We start from the raw sequence: 20,106 nt of genomic DNA, 5'->3' as shown, positions 1-20,106 counted from the left end.
AACAAAAACTAAAGAGTTGTGATCTTAGCTTACGTGTATACTACAAAAGTTCATGCAAATACTAATCTTTATTGCTACTTCCAAACTTAACAGTCAATCTTCCATGGGGGTTGTCTTTATTATTCACATGCTTTGTCGAAATCCCTTCAAACCGGATCCTGCTATTTAAAATGGCAGCCCGTCAACCCTCGCCCCTTTTCCAGTTAATTCCCACGTGGTGAGCTTGTGCACCAGTGGGGACTAGGCTTTCACCTGCGCCTTTCATAGGAGTTATTTTTTTAACAATGTGTTCCAAACTTAGACCATTTTCTGAATTTCCACACAATTCTTTAATTTTAAGCAAGTTGCTAGTTTTTTCTTCAGGACCCTTCATGCAATTAGTTTTCAATTTAAGATCTGCAAGCGATCCTTCTTTGTTCAAACAGCATTTTGAATTCTGCTTTTTCACACCACATTCTTGAATAACAATAGCGTGTGGGTCACCTTTACATTCCAAATCAACCTGTAATTGATTCGCAGGCACTGCGTTACCAAGCCATTGTCTCTGTAGCCTGGTTGCTGCTTCTGACATCAATCCAGACTTTAAAATTTCTTCATTCAATTTTGGAACTGCACTTTTCCCTTGTCCTTCAATAATAATATTCACCTCACCACCTTTTATCTCCTCACTAACTTTTAACACACCTTCGAGCACAAACAACTGGGAATTCTCACTTCCCACTATTACCAAGGTTAACCCTTTTTCCACTGAACCAAGTCCATCTGACCCACAAGGACTGCATTCCTTTTCAACTGAATCAAATACCTCAGACTTTTTCTGAGCTCCATTACTAGGTTCAGTACCACGTGCATCCACATCTTGGACACACTCTTCCAGCCTCTTCCAGGCTTTCAATACCTGTACCCTTTTCAAATTCTAAATTCCCCTGATCCTCCCAGCTGCTCTCTGGGCAACTCCCTTCCGGAGTAAACTCAACCCCGCGGGCTGAAACAACCTCATCTGCCAACCCAGCAGACTTCTTCAAGGTAATGGCATCCTTTTCATCTAGGACTGCCCTCATTTCATTATTGGGAACACCTTTAGAATTTTCAACTTCTTCAAACAGTTCTGCCAAACCAGACAGATCATCCATGTCCAACTCTGGACCTTTTAACAACTTTATCTGTTTCTCATCTTTACTTCGTGCCTCTATAAATTTTCTCCTGGCTAAGGGCAGGTTTACCTCCTCTCCCTTACTCTTTTTCACTTTCCTATTCTCCGTTTTTCCACCCTCTAAACCCTTGTGGTACAGGGTCGGTAAAAACGTCTCGGCCAAATCGATACTGGCCTGATTTTAAACTGGTCTCGTTCTCAGCTGCCTTTCTCGACATGCTGCTAGTGATTGCGCATGCGGGATAGATCTTGGAGTCTAGGGGCGGGACCTCAACACTCACAGGCTGGCTCGTCAGCTTCATTGCTGACCAAACCTTACCACTGGCTAAATTGTTACCAAGAAGGACGTCCACGTCAGTTCTCGGGAATTCTGATCGCACTCCTATTTCAACTGGTCCAGATACCAGATCACAATTTATAATGATCCTATGCAAGGGCACCGCTTCTGTCCCTTTTCCTATTCCTCTCAAAGTTACTATTCCCGTCTTGCTCCCAAAATCCAGTACCTTACTGCTAATCAATGACAGTTCAGCTCCCATGTCTCTCCAGATCCACACTGGAACTGGTGTGTCTCCCTTTCTCACAGACACGGTTCCTTTTGAAATACATTTCTCAGACCCTTCTCGTACTCTGTCTACCTGGGGCTCTCTTGTCGATTTACTAATTACCACAGCACATCCTATAGGGACTGCTGCTTTCCATTTTCCTGTCTCCTTCCTCGGAGCAAGGCACTTAGATGCAATATGTCCCCCCTTTCCACAATTAAAACAGGTCAAGCCAGGAACTCTCCTGCCGTCTTGCCTCTCCTCCTCAATCTTACCACTAGCGCCCGGTGGGACCTCTGCCTCAGCCGGCGGGCTTTCTCTACCGTTCCCATGGTCTCTCTGGTAAATTTTATTTGAGGAAAACTTTGTCTTGTGGGTTAGGGCATATTCATCTGCGAACCTAGCAAATTCGGAGATGGACTTATTCGACTTCTCATTCAAATACATCCGGATATCATCCGAAACACAACCTTTAAATTCCTCAATCAGAATTAACTCCCTGAGACGCCAAAAATCTTCTTCCACTATTTCTCGAGCACACCCTTCTCATAGGCAAACTCTGCATACGTCTGATTCCACCCTTTCTTTAAATTTCTGAACTTTTGTCTATAGGCTTCAGGTACCAATTCATAGTTCCAAAGAATGGCCTCCTTTATTTTCTCATAATTCTCAGACTCTTCCTCCTCCATGGACAACGCTGTATATGCTCGTTGTGCCTTCCCTTTTAACACACTTTGTAACAACGCCACCCACTGCTCTTTGGGCCACTTCTGATTCACTGCCACCTTTTCAAAACGCAAGAAATAACTATCAACATCCGTTTCCTCGAACGGAGGTACTAACCTCAATTCCCGACTAACATTAAACCGCTCCTCTCGGTCTGACCCTTGAACTCTTCGCTCTTGCCTTAACTTCTCCATATCCAAGTCATGTTGCCTCTGTTTCTCTTTTTCAGCTGCTTCCAGCTGTTTTAACTGAATTTCATGCTCCCTTTGTTTCTCAGCTCTTTCCTGCTCTTTTTCCTTCTCGGCCCTTTCTTTTTCCTTCTCAGCTGCTTCCAGCTGCTTTAATTTAATTTCATGTTCCAACCTTAATTTCTCCAACTCTAACTGAGCCATGCCACTAGTGGGTACCTTTTCAGGGATATTTTCCAATACCTCAGCCGAAAACACATTCTTCACAATATAATACTGAGTTATGGCCCTCCGCACCTCCCGCTTTTTCATTGACAACCTCACCTCTGCGAGGTTTAGTCCTTTAGCAATATCAAGTCCGACTTTGTGGCCGCCTCTAGTGCCTCCAGAGTCGGGTTTTCTATGAATTCCTCCACGTCCATCTTTGCTGGTTTCCCGTCTGGCTACCCGCGCAACCAGACCCACGTTTGGACTTAAGCCCGATTCACTGGCCGTCCAATTTGGTATCAAATCCCGAGACAAGATCCCACTTTGTTACGAACCCCATAACTGGGTCACTTACCAGCAAAGATAGAGAGGTCTGTTGAAGTCTGATGGTACTATTTTTAACAGTATTTATTAGTAAAACTACACAAAAATAATATCAATGCAAACATACAGATAATATACGTCGTCAATACTAAATCTACAAGTGCGGGTATAATAATAATCAATAAGAAATAAGCTCTATTGTTGTCTGGGGATAATGTATTGTCCAATGGAAATATAAAAGTCACTCAGTTCATTCAGGCTGCAGCCTTTGGTTGGAGTCAAGAGAGAGATTTTAGAAACTTGCCAGCTTTTCCTTTTTATGATGTCGATCCTTCGAGAGTTCCGTTGGTGTAGCCGGTCCTTTAGCTAAGCCGTTCTTCCGTGGTAAGCCCGCCAATTCCTAGGCAAAGAAAAAGGACGCACGCGAGCCCCACCGGCTGTCGCTATTAAACGCTGTCACGGGATTTCTAGCGTTTCTCCTGGTGCGTCTAAAAGGGTTGTTCCCCAGACCCTCTTTTATCCTTACTCATGGGGTCTCAGATGTCAATCAGGTTGGGATGATGCAATCCCTCAACCAGCCCACTCTGGTCATTCCCTGAGGGCTTCAATGAATAGTACAGTACCCAATACACAATTCCATCTCCAAGAGACAATGGCCATTATCCGTGGCTTTGTCTCGCTGAGGCCAGGACACATTCCAAACCCTGTGTATTCTGGATGTCTCTCTCTAATTTCCTGGGTCCCAGACCCGAATTAATAGCGATCTTGTGATTCTTGAAAAGGAGGGGGCTACTTTGTACCCTTCAGCCCCTCAGAGTTGTGGCACATTCGTAACAGTTGTATTGATTTTATAGGCCGTATGATTGAAAGGAATGCATGTATGTAATTTAAACATTTAATATAAATGTTCATATTTTTCTCCATTAGTATGAATTGATTACAGTTTGGCTTGATAGCAGACATGTATGCCATCAAATCATATCAACTAAGCAAGAATTTGCACTGGATTGCTGTTGCTATCTGAGAATCTTCATTTGGAATTGTAGTGGTGGTGTTTTTTTTTAACCTGTTATGCTTTTGATTTAGCTGAGTTGCCACAAATGCTAAGCCGAAATTAAGCTTTGCCATATAGAAGAGAAAGTGTTTGAGACAAATGATAACTTACTGTTTCTCTTTATTTTCCAGATGGTTACAATTAGGTTATTTTGACTAAGTTATTGATAGGAACAGGTCCTTTGAGGAAGAAAAAGAGCAGGTGTGAATTGAACAGTTCTGTTCACTGGAGTGCAAATGTTATCATTTACTTGTCTCCACTTTCCTGATGTTCCTTTTTTAAATGACATCATGGCCTCTAAAACATTTTTAGAACAGCTTGTTAGGCTGCACCCATCTTTGTTAATATTGTCCTGGATGCATGTTGGAGGAAGTCATTGGTCAGTGTTACATATGTGCGCAAATTTCCACAGTAATGGCTGTAAATGGATAAGCACGTTAAAAATTTATTGCAGAGGAATTTTGTATCTGAATCAATTTACCATTTTGAATGCTTTCAAACTTGTATTCTTGAACTACTAAACATAAGAATTCGTATATACTTAATGTGCATTGAAAATGATATAATTTTATTCGTGGAATGTTTTCTTTTTTTTTTGCTTTGCAGAACGTCTCAGGGACACACTCATCCATGAGCTGTGCCATGCTGCTACCTGGCTTATTAATAATGTTCGTGATGGTCATGGACCCATATGGAAATTTTATGCACAGAAATCTATATTGATCCATCCCGAGTTACCGATGGTGAAGCGGTGTCACACTTACGAAATAAATTACAAATACACCTATCAGTGTAGCAGGTGTAAGAACACGTGAGTCTGCAAAAAGTTTCCTTTTAGTTTAGTATTCTCTGAATGTTTGTTAGAATATGATATACAAATAATCACTGGCAAATACTTGATTGAACAGATGAGAACAGTCTTCAAGTCAAGTCACTTTTTATTGTCATTTCGACCATAACTGCTAGTACAGTACACAGTAAAAATGAGGCAACGTTTTTCAGGACCATGGTGCTACATAAAACTGTACAAAAACTACACTGAACTATGTAAAAACAACACTGGAAAAAAAAAACTACACTAGACTACAGACCTACCTAGGACTGCATAAAGTGCACAAAACAGTGCAGGCATTACAATAAATAATAAACAAGACAATAGGCACAGTAGACGGCAGTAAATTGGTGTTAGTCCAGGCTCTTGGTATTGAGAAGTCTGATGGCTTGGGAGAAGAAACTGTTACATAGTCTAGTCGTGAGACCCCGAATGCTTTGGTGCCTTTTCCCAGATGGCAGGAGGGTGAAGAGTTTGTATGAAGGGTGTGTGGGGTGCTTCATAATGCTGTTTGCTTTGCGGATGCAGTGTTAATGTCTGTAATGGCCGGAAGAGAGACCCCGATGATCTCAGCTGACCTCACTATCCGCTGCAGGGTCTTGTGATCTGAGATGGTGCAATTTCCCTACCAGGTAGTGATGCAGCTACTCAGGATACTCTCAATACAACCCCTGTAGAATGTGATGAGGATGGGGTGTGGGCGATGGACTTTCCTTAGCCTTGGCAGAAAGTAGAGACGCTGCTGGGTTTTCTTTGCTCTGGAGCTAGTGCTGAGGGACCAGGTGAGATTCTCCGCCAGGTGAACCCCAAGAAAGTCTTAGACTTTAGTTGCAGTTTGAAGTGCATTAAGTGGTCTTTGAAATATAAGAAAGTGGTCTTCTTACTTCAGTAAGTTGATGGAAAAGATCCTGAGAGGCAGGATTTATGAATATTTGGAGAGGCATACTATGATTAGGAATAGTTAACATGGTTTTGTCAAAGGCAGGTCATGCCTGAGGAGCCTGATTGAATTTTTTGAGGATGTGACTAAACACATTGATGAAGGTAGAGCAGTAGATGTAGTGTGTATGGATTTCAGCAAGGCATTTAATAAGGTACCCCATGCAAGTATAATTGAGAAAGTCAGGAGGCATGGGATGCAAGAGGTCCTTGCTTTGTGGATCCAGATTGGTTTACCCACAGAAGGCAAAGAGTGGTTATAGATGAGTCATATTCTGCATGGAGGTGGTGTGCCTCAGGGATCTGTTCTGGGACCCCTTTGTGATTTTTATAAATGACCTGGATGAGGAAGTGGAGAGATGGTTTAAGAAATTGCTGATGACACAAAGGTTGGGGATGTTGTGGATAGTGTGGATAGCTGTCAGAGGTTACAGTGGGACATTGATAGGATGCAAAACTTGGCTGAGAAGTGGCAGATGGAATACAACTCAGATAAGTATGAGGTGGTTCATTTTGGTAGGTCAAATATGATGGCAGAACATAGTATTAATGGTAAGACTTGGCAGTGTAGAGGAGCAGAGGGAACTTGGGGTCTGAGTCCATATGACACTCAAAGCTACTGCGCAGGTTGACTCTGTGGTTAAAAAGGCATATGGTGCATTGGCCTTCATCAACTGTGGGATTGAGTTTAAGAGCCGAGAGGTAATGTTACAGCTATATTGGACCCTGGTCAGACCCCACTTGGAGTACTGTGCTCAGTTCTGGTCACCTCACTACAGGAAGGTTGTGGAAACTATGGAAAGGGTTCAGAGGAGATTTACAAGGATGTTGCCTGGATTGAGAAGCGTGCCTTATGAGAATAGGTTGAGTGATCTTGGCCTTTTCTCCTTGGAGGGATGGAGGATGAGAGGTGACCTGATAGAGGTGTATAAGATGATGAGAGGCATTGATCGTGTGGCTAGTCAGAGGCTTTTTCCCAGGGCTTAAATGGCTAATACGTGAGGACACAGTTTTAAGGTGCTTGAAAGCAGGTACAGAGGAGATGTCAAGGGTAAGTTTTTTACGCAGAGAGTGATGAGTGTGTGGAATGGGGTTACGGTGGCGGATAGGTGAACAGATCTCTTGATAGTATTGTTCATGAGACCATCATTTTCCCCTTACTTTACAATAATCAGCATGATCTCACCACCTCTTCACCTATAACTTACTCATCATCACCTTATAATATGGATTATCAGAGTTGAACTGCATGGAAACAAGCCATTAGCACTCTACATCCACTTCAACCACTGGGCGTGCATTAATTACATCTTGCAGTACCTGACCCAAAGCCTTTTCTGCAGGGTGATTCAAATGCTTCTCTAAGCACTTCTTAAAAGCTGTCAGTCACAGCTTCCACCATTCTCTCAAGCAGTGTATTTCAGGTTCTCTTCATTCTCTGGTTGAAAAGGGTCCCCATCAGATCCTCTCCAAATCTCTTGCCCGTTTACGCTGAATTTATTTTATATGCACTTGATGTAGGGAAAGTTTCCTGCAGTATACCCTTTTATACTCTTAATAATGTAATATATGCACCTTCATCTTAACCTCCTCTACTCCAGTGAAAACAGGCCTTGTCTCTCCTCATAACAAATATGCTCCTTTCGAGGCAATAGAATGTCCTTTGCAGCCTATCTACGTCAAATTACATCATTCCTTTTGTGTGGTGACCAGATCTGCAAGCTGTATTCCAACTGAGGTCTGTTACGAACCCCGTAACTGGGTTACTTACCAGCAAAGATAGAGACGTCCGTTGGAGTCTGATCATACTATTTTTAACAGTATTTATTAGTAAAAATACACAAAAGTAATATCAATGCAAATATACAGATAATATACGTCGTCAATACTAAACCTAAAAGTGCAGGGATAATAATCAATAAGAAACAAGCTCTATCGTTGTCTTGGGGATAATGAATTGTCCGATGAAAATCTAAAGTTCGCTTTAGTTCACACAGGCTGCAGCCGTTTTTTCGTCGCTGTGTTGTAATTGTTGGAGAGAGAGAGAAATAGAGAAAAACTTGCCGCCTTTCCTTTATGATTTCGATCCGTCAGGTGTCTCGTTGTCGTGGCCGTTCAAGTGTGACCTCTACTTTAGCTAAACCGTTCTTCCGTGATGAGTCCGCCACCCCGGCAAGGGAGGACGCACACGAGCTCCCACCGGCTTTTGCTATAAAATGCTGTCACTGGATTTCTAGCGTTTCTCCTGATGCGTCTAAAGGGGTTGTTCCCCAGACCCGTCTTTTATCCTCACTCACGGGGTCTCAGATGTCAATCAGGTTGGGATGATGCAATCCCTCAACCAGACCACTCTGGTTGTCCCCTGAGGGGTTTCAATGAATTGTACAGTACTCAATACACAATTCCTTCTCCAAGAGACAATAGCAGTTGTCAGTGGTTCCGTTCCGCTTATGTCAGGAGACATTCCAAACCTTGTGTATTCTGCGCCTCTCTCTCATTTCCTGGGTCTCAGACCCGAAATAATAGCGATCTTGCGATTCTCAAAAAGGAGGGGGCGACTTTGTACCCTTCGGCTCCTCAGAGTTGCTCCACCTTCGTAACAGGTCTAATCAATATTTTATAAAGTTGGAGTAGAACCTTCCTGTTCTTGCATTTGCTGCTCCAACTATTTAAAGCTGATGATGCAAATGCCTTGCTGACCACATTATCTATTTCTGTTGCCGTCTTCAAGGATCTTTACATTTGATCCTGTGAATAATCAGAAAGACAATTAAAACACTTTTTCATTGGATAAAATTAATCTGTATGTAAATAGTTGTATATAATTCTTGCATTTTTCGGCCCATAATTTTGTTCCAACCTTTTAACCTACTCTATTTTCCCTCTGACATAGCCCTCCATTTTTCTATCATCCATGTGCCTGTCTGAGTTTCTTAACTGCCCCTAATGTATCTGCCTCTACCACCTACCCTGGATCCACCACTCTCTAAAGAACTCATCTCCGGCATTGCCCTTATACATTCCTCCAATCAACCCAAAATTTTGCCACCTTGTATTAGCCATTAGTAACTTCTTGTATAGTCAATGTAAGGGTGTAGAGCATTATAAAAGATTGTTTCATATTTTTACTGTAAATGAGGCATTGATAAGAAAGATAGTTGGCATTGTTTTTGATACTTCTATCATGGGAGAAAATAGTTTTTCTAAAGAGAGTCTTATGGGAATTGATTTTAACTGTACTTGATGCCTGGAGCTTGTTGCTTAGAGAAGATGGTGGAGTCAGATACGATCACTAAGTTTAAAAGAAGTTTTTTGGGCACTTAAGTAGGCAAGGCATAGAAGGACACAAAACTAGTGCAGCAATTGCAATTAGTATAGGTTGGCAAACGGCTCAGCATGAATGCCATAGCCGAAGAGCCTGTTTCTGTGTTGTACAGCTCTGTCACTGTGATTTAAGTTAATGCTGAAACTGCTCTGCTACATGTGCTATGTAATCATTTTTTTTCTCCACAGGATTGGCCGTCACTCCAAGTCACTGGACACGCAACGTTTTGTTTGCGCCATATGTAACAGTCCCCTTGAGCTTTTATCAAATTCTGTTAATTATAGCACTCCTGCAAAAAGGGAGTTAGCACCATTTGCTAAGTTTGTGAAAGAGAACTATAGTTCAACCAAGAAGGAAAATGAAAGGCTTAAACATGCAGAGATTATGCGGAAATTGAGTGTAGACTTTGGGAAAAAAGCTCAGATTTCTGACTTATAAGATCTCCTTCATAAAATAAGTAGCATTTCATCTTTTTGTTGAAGGTTTGTATCCTATTTTCTAAGACAATAATTAGAAATATGGAAGCTAATTTTCTGTGTTCTAACCAAAAATAAGTTGCATCAGGTATGTTTACCTTCCACAAAACAAAATAATATTAGAAATATTAAGTATTTCCATTCCAATGTAACGTCAGTCACAATTGATGATACTGATGAAGGTAATTTGAAAGGTCCAATTGAATTTATTGATTATGAAAATTCTGAATTTTTTCATTATGGAATAGCTAAGATATGGATAATTGATAAATTTGTGAATGATGAACAAGGGTTAGTTGAATGCTTATTTCTTGATTTAAATATTGGATGTCTCATTGCTTTGGTCCTGGTATCAAACTGATTAAATTGGTGTAAATCCATGCAGTGGTAAGAATCTTTGGAAATAACAAGGTTTTGGCTATTGCATACATTGCTGTAATTGTGTATAAATTTGAGTCTTTTGCAGTAATAAATTTTGAACATATTTCAGTTACATTGAAAAGTTAAAGAGGGGTTCCCCTGCAGCTATGTTATGTTAAAGAGAATGTTTTTGATCAGCAAGCTTTTGTTTCCTGGTGCTATTCTTTATCACAAAATGCACACCCTCACCAAAAGAAGACTTAGATGTCTCATTCCACATTTTTATGTCCTGCATTTGTTTTAAAACTTCCTATGAAGTACTAATGTCCTGGGACTATTTTTTTTTTAAATTCTATTTGCCTGACAAAGTCAATTGCTGATTGTGGAAAGAACTCTTAAATCAGGAAATACTCAATAAAATGAATTTTATTCATAAATCACTACTCAAAAACAGTGCAATCACTGTATTAGCACAGGCAAACAGTTATGTGTACAAACTAATGCACTATAGGTTATTCATTTTAAACCACCTGTATTATACTGAGCCAACTTTTGTAATTTTTCCTTTAGTTTTGATCGCAAAATGGCCGTTATTTATTGATCTTTTTATAAACCTTCAGTAAATGGCAGAAAACATTTTTTTCAGAACAAGGGACTAAAATGTTGTTCTTGTACAATGTCACTTGTAACTTTTAAGAACTGTTGTGCAGATGTAGTTTCCAGGATATTGACTCTGATGAAAGTGTCCCCTTTCTGGCACTTTATGCAAGAGCAGCAAACCGGTTAGTCCAATATAAATGGCAACAATTAAAACATTTGAAATGTTAAGGAATAGATCATTTCTATAACAGAATGTAGCCTTATAAACATATTCATTTCAAAACGACTCTTTCTGATTAAAAGTTATGTGCCTGAAATAAGCAAATGAAGGCACTAGTCTAGAAAATGTTGCAGAAATTTGATTTGCTTATCCATTATTGTAAAGAAAGTAATTTCCCTGTAGGAATTCATATTGATTTGTTCTCAAGAGTTTCTACAAATTGATTCATTTTAATTACATTGAATTGAGTAAATGACATTATTAAGCTTAAAATGTGACATTTGGCCAGTTGAAAGGGAAGTAGAATTGAATATATTGGACCATGATCTGTGAGGTTTTTAACTAATGAGATTATGCCTTTAGTAAAGTTAGTAATTACAATTCTGTTCTATCCTAATGGATTATGCTTAGTCTATGATAATTGTGTATTAGGGTTAGCTGTGGAAAATGTAACCTGATTGTGTTAAATAAAGTTTGATTACCAAGAATGCTGCTTTCTTCCTTTATTACTAAATCTGTCTGAAAGTATTTTGTTTGTGAAATTGGAGTTGAAAATCAATGAGATTTACTTGAGAAAGGGATGTAGAATTGCTTTGTCAGAATCTGTATGAAAACCTTAAAGAATAGTATTTGTAGGCCATCAGGTATTGGGAATTTCTGGAAAGTTCAAATATTATGTATCTTTTTAAAAAAGAGAACAATATTGGTTGATTTCTCCCCCCCCCCCCCCAGTACGGTGGAGTGGCTATAAACATCTATTATTAAAATAGGAAAGGCATGCAGGACTGTTTTCTAGATTAACAATATATTGATACCTTGTACAATGGAGAAACATATATATATTAGTTTTGGGGAGATGTGGATAGAGAAATAATAATGGAAACAGCATTAATTTTAATAAACTCCTCGTTGTGAGATGGAGTGATGAAAATTTTAATAGTAGAAACGCTCCAGCGTGCCATGCGGTTTATTGGGGCACATGGGGACCAGTACATTTTGGGCCAAGTAAGCAGCTTCATGGAAATAGTTAAAAGGTATAAAAAGGTCAAACTGCCATTTAACTGATAAATTGTGTATTTAAATTATATACAGTAAAAGTTAGAACACTACCAATAGCATTCCAAATACTATAAAACTATATTACTACTTAATCGACGGAATGTACGCTGCCGTTTTTTAATTGTGAATTAATGACATCAAAAGCCTAGCCAGGTGGCTACACATCGAGGAAATGGAAGTCATCCAAAGAACAAGGGACAGATCTGAATGGGAAAACCATGGTTACCAGTGTCCCCATAGGATATGGTACCTAGACAGGCAGAATGAAATCGGCGCCTAGTGCAATTAATGGATTGCCTTTCTGCACAAAATTATCAAAAGTCACTGTTTTTGAATTGGTTTGTTCGCCCCAAATGGATAACACGCATATGCAAATGATGCTCTTTAAAAACTTCAATGCACGGCGCACAAAATACTGGAGTCACGGTCTAGTTTCTAATGGCCACACAACTGCACACGACCGACGCTAGTAAGAAACTGCAAGTCTCCTGTTCCAATTTAAGTGGCACAGCGTCCCAAATAAACGAAGGGAATCCCGGCTGTTTTCTTAATTAGCTTTTGATCTTAAAGATTTGTTCCTAATGAGCGGCTGCCCGATTAACTGATGGCCCAATTGTCCGGAATCCATTGTATTTAAATAATTTTATTCCAGTGGATAAAGGATACATCTCAAATCATTACGCAGGGACTCCATACTAAACGATGACTAACCCTTGCCTCCATAGATGAATTCTAAAGGAGGCGGACGGATAAAACGGCTGCGTTCTCACGCTAGTTTGGTTTCGGCTAGTTTTATTGCGCCGAGCTCAATGATTGCTTTGTGTCCTAATTTACTGGTAGCCTGGATGACTATCCTCCATAAACGCAGCCCTGCTGCTTTTACGAGTTAAAAATTATGTCACAGATCAACAAGGTTCACATTTCGAATGAACTATGTGGCTTCACTTTCCATACGACGTCCGAGTTCCGACACCGGACCGGGCCGGACCGGACCGGACCGGACCGGACCGGGCAAGGCCGCGCGAGCGAGCGAGCGACGATGACGCGTCACGGCGGTTCCCGCGCTCAAAGGCGCGAGGCTTCGTCCTTTTCCACGGATTGACTGAGGCGTCAGCGCGAGTGCCAAGCTTTTCCCTTCTCTTTGAACAGTTCTAATGTAACTAATGCTCCCCTTTTATATTCCCGTTTAAACAATTCCCCTGGTACTACTTGTAAAGTATTAGATCTTGTCGAGTTGTAATGAAAGGTTACACGTTTGGACATTGGATAAGGTGAGATTCCAAGTTTTGCATGTAAGACTATCAATCTCTTTATTTGAATGAATATTTTTCCTGAAATCCTCTAAACTATTTGAGGATTTCCAGTAAGTTAAGCAAACGACATACCTTATTTGCAAACGAGACTGCAGAGAGGGATTTAATGGCTAAAAAAATACAAGTAGGCCTGGGCCATTCAGCCTCTTGTGTCTTTTTAGCAATTGGTTAAGATTATGACTGACTTTTTACTTCAACTCCACTTACCTCACCCCTAACTCGCAAATCTGTAATAACTATTAATATCCAAAAATCTACCGAACTTTGAAATACAGTATAGTGCAGTGGACGTGTGGAGCCCAGACCCTTCAGCAGGACTGGAGGGAAAAAGATGAGTAGAAGATTTAAAAGGTGAGGGAAGGATTTTAAATCTTCTCTACTCCTTTATCTCTAGTCCTCCTGAAGGGTGACTGCCGTACTTATTTCCATAGATGCTGCCTGGTATGCCTCCAACATTTTGTGTGTGTTGCTTACATTTCCAGCATCTGCAGATTTTCTTTGAAATGTATTTGGTAACTAACTGTCAACAGTTAGGTTGAGAATTTCAAAGATTCGACAGCCTCTGGGTAAAGAGACATTTTTCCACTCCTCCATTTATTCCTCTCATCCTAGACACCATGGAACACCTTCAACTCCACATCTATTCTCTCAAGCCCTGTAACAATTTTATATGAGTCTGCAAATCATTTTTCTAAACCCTGAAGACATAGAGTCAGTCTACTGGGATAAATTGTGTATTTCAGAAATAAAACTGGTGAGCTTTTTTTATTCTCACTGTTACGAAACCCAGGAACTGGGTCACTTACCAGCAAAGATAGAGGTCAGTTGAAGTCTGATGGTACTATTTTTGAAAGTATTTATTGATAAAGGGCACAAAAATAAGATTAATGCAAACATACAGATAATATATGTCGTCAATACTAAATCTAAAGCACGGATATAATAATAACCAATAAGAAATAGCTCTATCGTTGTCTAGGGGATAGTGTATTGTCTGATGGAAAGATAACAGTCACTGTTAGTTCGTTCACGCTGCAGCGTTTTGGGTTTAAGAGAGTGGCGGTTTAAAACTTGCCCCAGGTCTTTTAGGATGCCAATCCGTTGAGTCAGGGGAGTGGGTTTCCCCGTTGTTAGCTAAAAGCCGTTTTCCATGGTTCCAGCCACCAATTCCAGCAACGGAACTGAACACATGTGGCTTCCTTCAGATGACTTCCTGCTGTTACGTGGTCGCTTAACGTTTCTTCTGGTGCGTCTGAGGGACTGTTCCTACAGACCCTCTTTTATCCTGACTCGCAGGGTCGTAGATGTCAATCAGGTTGGGGGTGTGCACTCTCTCCCTCAACCAGCCCACTTTGCCTGAGGGCGTTCACGTAGTATAGTAGCTCAATCCACAAATTGGTCTCCAAGAGACAATGGTCATGTCCCGTAGCTTTACATCGCCGGGGAAACGAGACAGTCTGCACGTCTCTTCTCCCATTTCCTGGGCCCCTTGACCCAACCCAACAGTGATCTTGTGATTCTCACAAAGGAGGGGGCTACAGGGGGGGACGTCACGTGATGACGTAGGATCGAGACGCTGGAACCCAGCCCTCCCGTAAAAAAGTTAATAAATTAATGTTTAAGTGAAGAAAAGTTAATTAATACTTTTTTAAGGTTACTTATAAACTACTCCAGATTGTTTTAAGCTATGCCTCATAAACAGAGGACGAAGAAAACTGCTACCGCGAAGACTGCTCAAGTTGGAACAGAATCAAGGCCTACTTCTACCGAAGAACCGCGGACTCAGGTACAATACACCACCGGTGAAACAGAAAAGGAGACTGCGGCAGCATCGGCCATTTCTAAAGGGAAAGATCAACGAGAACTGCGCAAGCGTAAAGGAACGAGCATGCGCAAAAGAGAGCAACCAGAACTACAAATCCCAGCAACGACTGAAACCGACAGTGAAAGTGAGTCTGAGAGAGAGGCGGACTCTCTGGAAAAATCAGACGAAGATCGAGAAGATGAAAGTTCCTCTGAAAATACAAAAAAGACTTTGAGGCAAATAATGCTTAGATTTCTAAAATTAGAAAAAGTAATTAAAAGTAACCAAAAAGTAATTACAGAAAAAATAACAAATATGGAGGCTATGTTTGATAAAATGACAAAGAAACAAGAAAAAATGGAAAAGAAAATTATAGATTTGGACGTCAGAATGGAAGAAATGGAGGGAAGAATGAAGAGGATGGAAGATGATAATGATGCCTGGACATCAGAAAGAAAACAACTCGTGGGAAAAATTGATAAACTTGAAAATTTTAGTAGACGCAACAATATTAAAATTGTTGGACTTAAAGAAGGTACCGAAGGAGAAGACCCAATAAATTTTTTTCAAAAATGGATTCCTGAAAAATTGGAAATGGGAGAAGAAACTTTAATTGAGATTGAAAGGGCGCACAGAGCTTTAAGACCAAGATCTCAAGATGATCAAAATCCGCGATCAATTTTGATAAGATGTTTAAGATACCAGGATAAAGAAAAGATTTTGAGGGCGGCTGCCCAGGGTGCTAAAAGAAGAAAAGGTCCGTTGATGATAGCTGAGAAACCAGTTCTTTTTTATCCTGATATAAGTTATAACCTTTTGAAGAGAAAGAAAGAATTTAACCCAGTTAAAAAGGTTTTGTGGGAAAAAGGTTATAAGTTTTCAATGCGTCACCCAGCAACACTGATAATTTTTTTGGAGGAAGGAAAAAGATTTTTTTCTGATTATCAAGATGCGGAGGTGTTTGCACAAAGACTTCCATCTCTTCGTTGAATAAAAGCAGAGATTTCTAAATGTAATGGTTAAAGACGAAGACAGAGAAAGTAAATGGAACTGATGGACATTTAAGGATGATATAAGGGAGAAAAGTAATATTTTAGAAATATTAATTGAGAATAGTATGTTTTTTTTATATATATATATTTTTCACGTTGCGGGGGGGCTGGGGAGCTTTGAATCGGTTGCTATGGGATTCACGTGTGTAATCATGGCGATTGCCATGACCCGTACAATAGAGGGGGGTAATGTTGTGTTTCTTTTCTTTCACAACATTAGTAGGGGGGTATTTTGTTTTTTTCTTTATTTTCTATTTTTCTTCTATTCTTTTGCCTGGATGATTGGTGGGGACACACATAGCAACATGGAGACTTCTAAAAAGATTTCCCAGGACATAATGAAAGTTGAAAGATTAGGTATTATTATAGATTGGAGTAACATAAATAAAAATAATGACTAATTTATTGAATTTTTTAAGTTTTAATGTTAATGGGCTTAATGGACCAATAAAAAGAAAAAGAATTTTAACATACATTAAAAAAATGAAAATAGATATAGCTTTCTTACAAGAAACTCATTTAACGGATATAGAACATCAGAAATTAAAAAGAGACTGGGTTGGAAATGTTATTGCAGCTTCATTTAACTCAAAGGCAAGAGGAGTTGCAATTTTGGTTAATAAAAATTTACCAATTAAAATACAAAATGTATTAATTGATTCGGCAGGAAGATATTTAATTATACATTGTCAAATTTTTTCAGAACTATGGACTCTTTTGAATATTTATGCACCAAATGAAAATGATGTAAAATTTATACAGGAGGTCTTTTTGAATTTGGCTAATGCACATGATAAAATATTAATAGGTGGAGATTTTAATTTTTGTTTAGATCCAGTTTTAGATAGATCAACAAAGGCTATTACAAAATTAAAAGTAGCAAAATTAACTCTATCATTGATGAAAGATCTAAATTTGATTGATATATGGAGAAGAATCAATCCAAAAGAAAGGGATTATTCATTTTATTCAAATAGACATAAAACATATTCAAGGATAGATTTTTTCCTGTTATCAACAAATATTCAAGATAGAGTGAAAAACATGGAATATAAAGCAAGAATATTGTCTGATCACTCTCCTTTAATAATGACAATGATAATGATAGATAAAGAGGAATCAATTTATAGATGGAGATTTAATTCAATTTTACTAAAACGTCAAGATTTTTGTGATTTTATGAAAAAGCAGATTCAGTTCTTTTTAGATACAAATTTACATTCAGTTGATGATAAATTTATATTGTGGGAAGCAATGAAAGCATATTTGAGAGGTCAGATAATAAGTTATACTTCTAAAATTAAGAAGGAATATATGATAGAAATAGATCAATTGGAAAAAGAGATTATAAAATTAGAAAAAGAATCTCAAAGAAATATGACAGAAGAAAAACGAAGACAACTTATTAATAAGAAGTTAAAATATAATACACTCCAGACATATCGAACAGAAAAAGCAATTATGAGAACTAAACAGAGATATTATGAATTAGGTGAAAGATCACATAAAGTTCTTGCTTGGCAGTTAAAAACAGATCAGATTTCTAAAACAATAAATGCAATTCGAACAAAAGTGAATGAAATTACTTATAAACCTCTAGAAATTAATGAGGCTTTTAAGAATTTTTATTCTGAGTTGTATAAATCAGAATCAAAGAATGATGATGTTAAGATAGAAGAATTTTTATCACAAATAACTCTTCCAAAATTAAATACAGAAGAACAGAAGGGATTAGGTATGTCTTTTACATTGAAAGAAGTTGAAGAAGCTTTGGGATCACTTCAAAGTAATAAATCTCCAGGAGAAGATGGTTTTCCACCTGAATTTTATAAAAAGTTTAAAGATTTATTAATTCCTCCATTTATGGAGTTAATATATCAGGCGGAAAGAACGCATAAACTTCCAGAATCTTTTTCAACAGCTATTTTAATAGTATTGCCAAAAAAAGACAGAGACCTTTTAAAACCAGCATCATAATAGACCTATTTCTTTATTAAACACTGATTATAAAATAATAGCAAAAGTCTTATCTAATAGATTATCTAAATGCTTACCAAAATTAGTGCATATGGATCAAACAGGATTTATCAAAAATAGACAATCGGCAGATAATGTAACTCGGTTATTTAGTATAATCCATTTAGCACAAAAGAGGGAGGAAATGAGTGTGGCGGTTGCTTTAGATGCAGAGAAAGCATTTGATAGATTGGAATGGGATTTTTTATTTAAGGTATTGGAAAAATATGGATTAGGAACATCATTTATAAAATGGATTAAAACCTTAAATACTAATCCCAAAGCTAAAGTAGTGACAAATGGTCAAATTTCAACATCATTTCAGTTAACAAGATCAACTCGGCAAGGTTGCCCACTATCACCTGCTTTGTTTGTGTTGGCAATAGAACCACTAGCTGAATTAATCAGAATGGACCCAGATATTAAGGGTTTCAGAGTTAATCAGGAAGAATACAAGATTAACTTATTTGCTGATGATGTTCTAATTTATTTAACAGATCCATTACATTCACTACGCAAATTATCTTATAGACTAGAAGAATATGGGAAAATATCGGGTTATAAAATAAATTGGGATAAAAGTGAAATTTTACCTCTTACTAAAGGAGATTATAATCAATGTCGATTAATAACTCAATTTAGATGGCCAGCAAATGGTATAAAATATTTAGGTATAAGAGTTGATAATGATATAAAAAACTTATACAAATTAAATTACTTACCACTTTTGAAAAAAATTCAGGAAGATCTTGAAAAATGGATGGCATTACCAATAACATTAGTAGGTAGAGTAAATACTATAAAAATGAATATATTCCCTAGATTACAATATTTATTTCAATCATTACCAATACAATTACCCCAGAAGTTTTTTCAAGAGTTAAACAAATATCTGAGGAAATTCCTCTGGAAAGGTAAGATGTCCAGAATATCGTTGGAAAAATTGACATGGAAATTTGATCTAGGAGGATTACAACTTCCAAATTTTAAGAATTATTATAAAGCAAATCAACTTAGATTTATTGCATCTTTTTTCGAGAAAGATAAACCGGCATGGATTAGAATAGAATTAGATAAAATAGGAGAAAATGTACCAGAAGATTTTATATACAAATGGGAATCTAAATGGATACGGGAAAAGAAAGAATCTTCTATATTAAAACATTTGATTGATTTATGGAATAAGATAAATGTTGATGATGAGATAAAAAAATCTTTATTAGCAAAGAGATCTTTAATTCAAAATAGACTTATTCCTTTCACAATGGACAACCAACTTTTATATAATTGGATTCAAAATGGGATTAGATATATAGGGAATTATTTTGAAGGAGGTATATTAATGTCATTTGAACAATTAAAGAATAAATATAAAATATCAAACAACACTTTATTTTGTTACTTTCAATTAAGGGCTTATTTAAGAGAAAAATTAGGTCAAACAATGTTATTGCCGAAATCTAATGAAATAGAAATTTTAATTCAAAAAGGAAATATCAAAAAATTTATATCTTGCATGTATAATTTGATTCAAAGACAGGTAATTAAGCAAGGAGTCCATAAGTCAAGACAAAAATGGGAAAGTGATTTGAATATTAAAATTGAAGAAACAAATTGGTCAAGACTATGTCTTGACAGTATGACAAATACAATAAATGTTCGGTTAAGATTAGTGCAGTATAATTTTCTACATCAATTATATATTACACCACAAAAAATAAAAAAATTTAATCCAAATTTATCGGATCAGTGTTTCCGATGTAACCAGGAAATTGGTACTTTTTTACATTCGACATGGTCTTGCTCTAAAATTCAACCTTTTTGGACAAATTTAAGACTTTTACTGGAACAAATTACAGGAACACAATTTCCTCATAATCCAATATTATTTTTACTAGGTGATATTGAAGGGA

General features: G+C 38.0%; 1 protein-coding gene across 1 annotated transcript in view; it reads left to right on the top strand.

The window, feature by feature from the left end:
- The window catches only part of gcna (germ cell nuclear acidic peptidase), a 47,342-nt gene extending 35,949 nt beyond the window's left edge, over positions 1-11,393 (top strand). The window contains exons 12-13 of the mRNA XM_059977063.1: positions 4,804-5,008; positions 9,482-11,393. Of these exons, the coding sequence (XP_059833046.1) occupies positions 4,804-5,008; positions 9,482-9,731 (455 nt within the window). The 3' untranslated portion in view covers positions 9,732-11,393. The remainder of the gene's footprint in view (positions 1-4,803; positions 5,009-9,481) is intronic.
- The last annotated feature ends 8,713 nt before the right edge of the window (positions 11,394-20,106 follow it).

This window comes from Hypanus sabinus, chromosome 8, assembly GCF_030144855.1.
Source record: "Hypanus sabinus isolate sHypSab1 chromosome 8, sHypSab1.hap1, whole genome shotgun sequence".
NCBI classification, from domain to species: domain Eukaryota; kingdom Metazoa; phylum Chordata; class Chondrichthyes; order Myliobatiformes; family Dasyatidae; genus Hypanus; species Hypanus sabinus.
The sequence above is the reverse complement of the archived record's forward strand: the minus strand, read 5'-3'. Positions and strand labels throughout refer to the sequence as shown.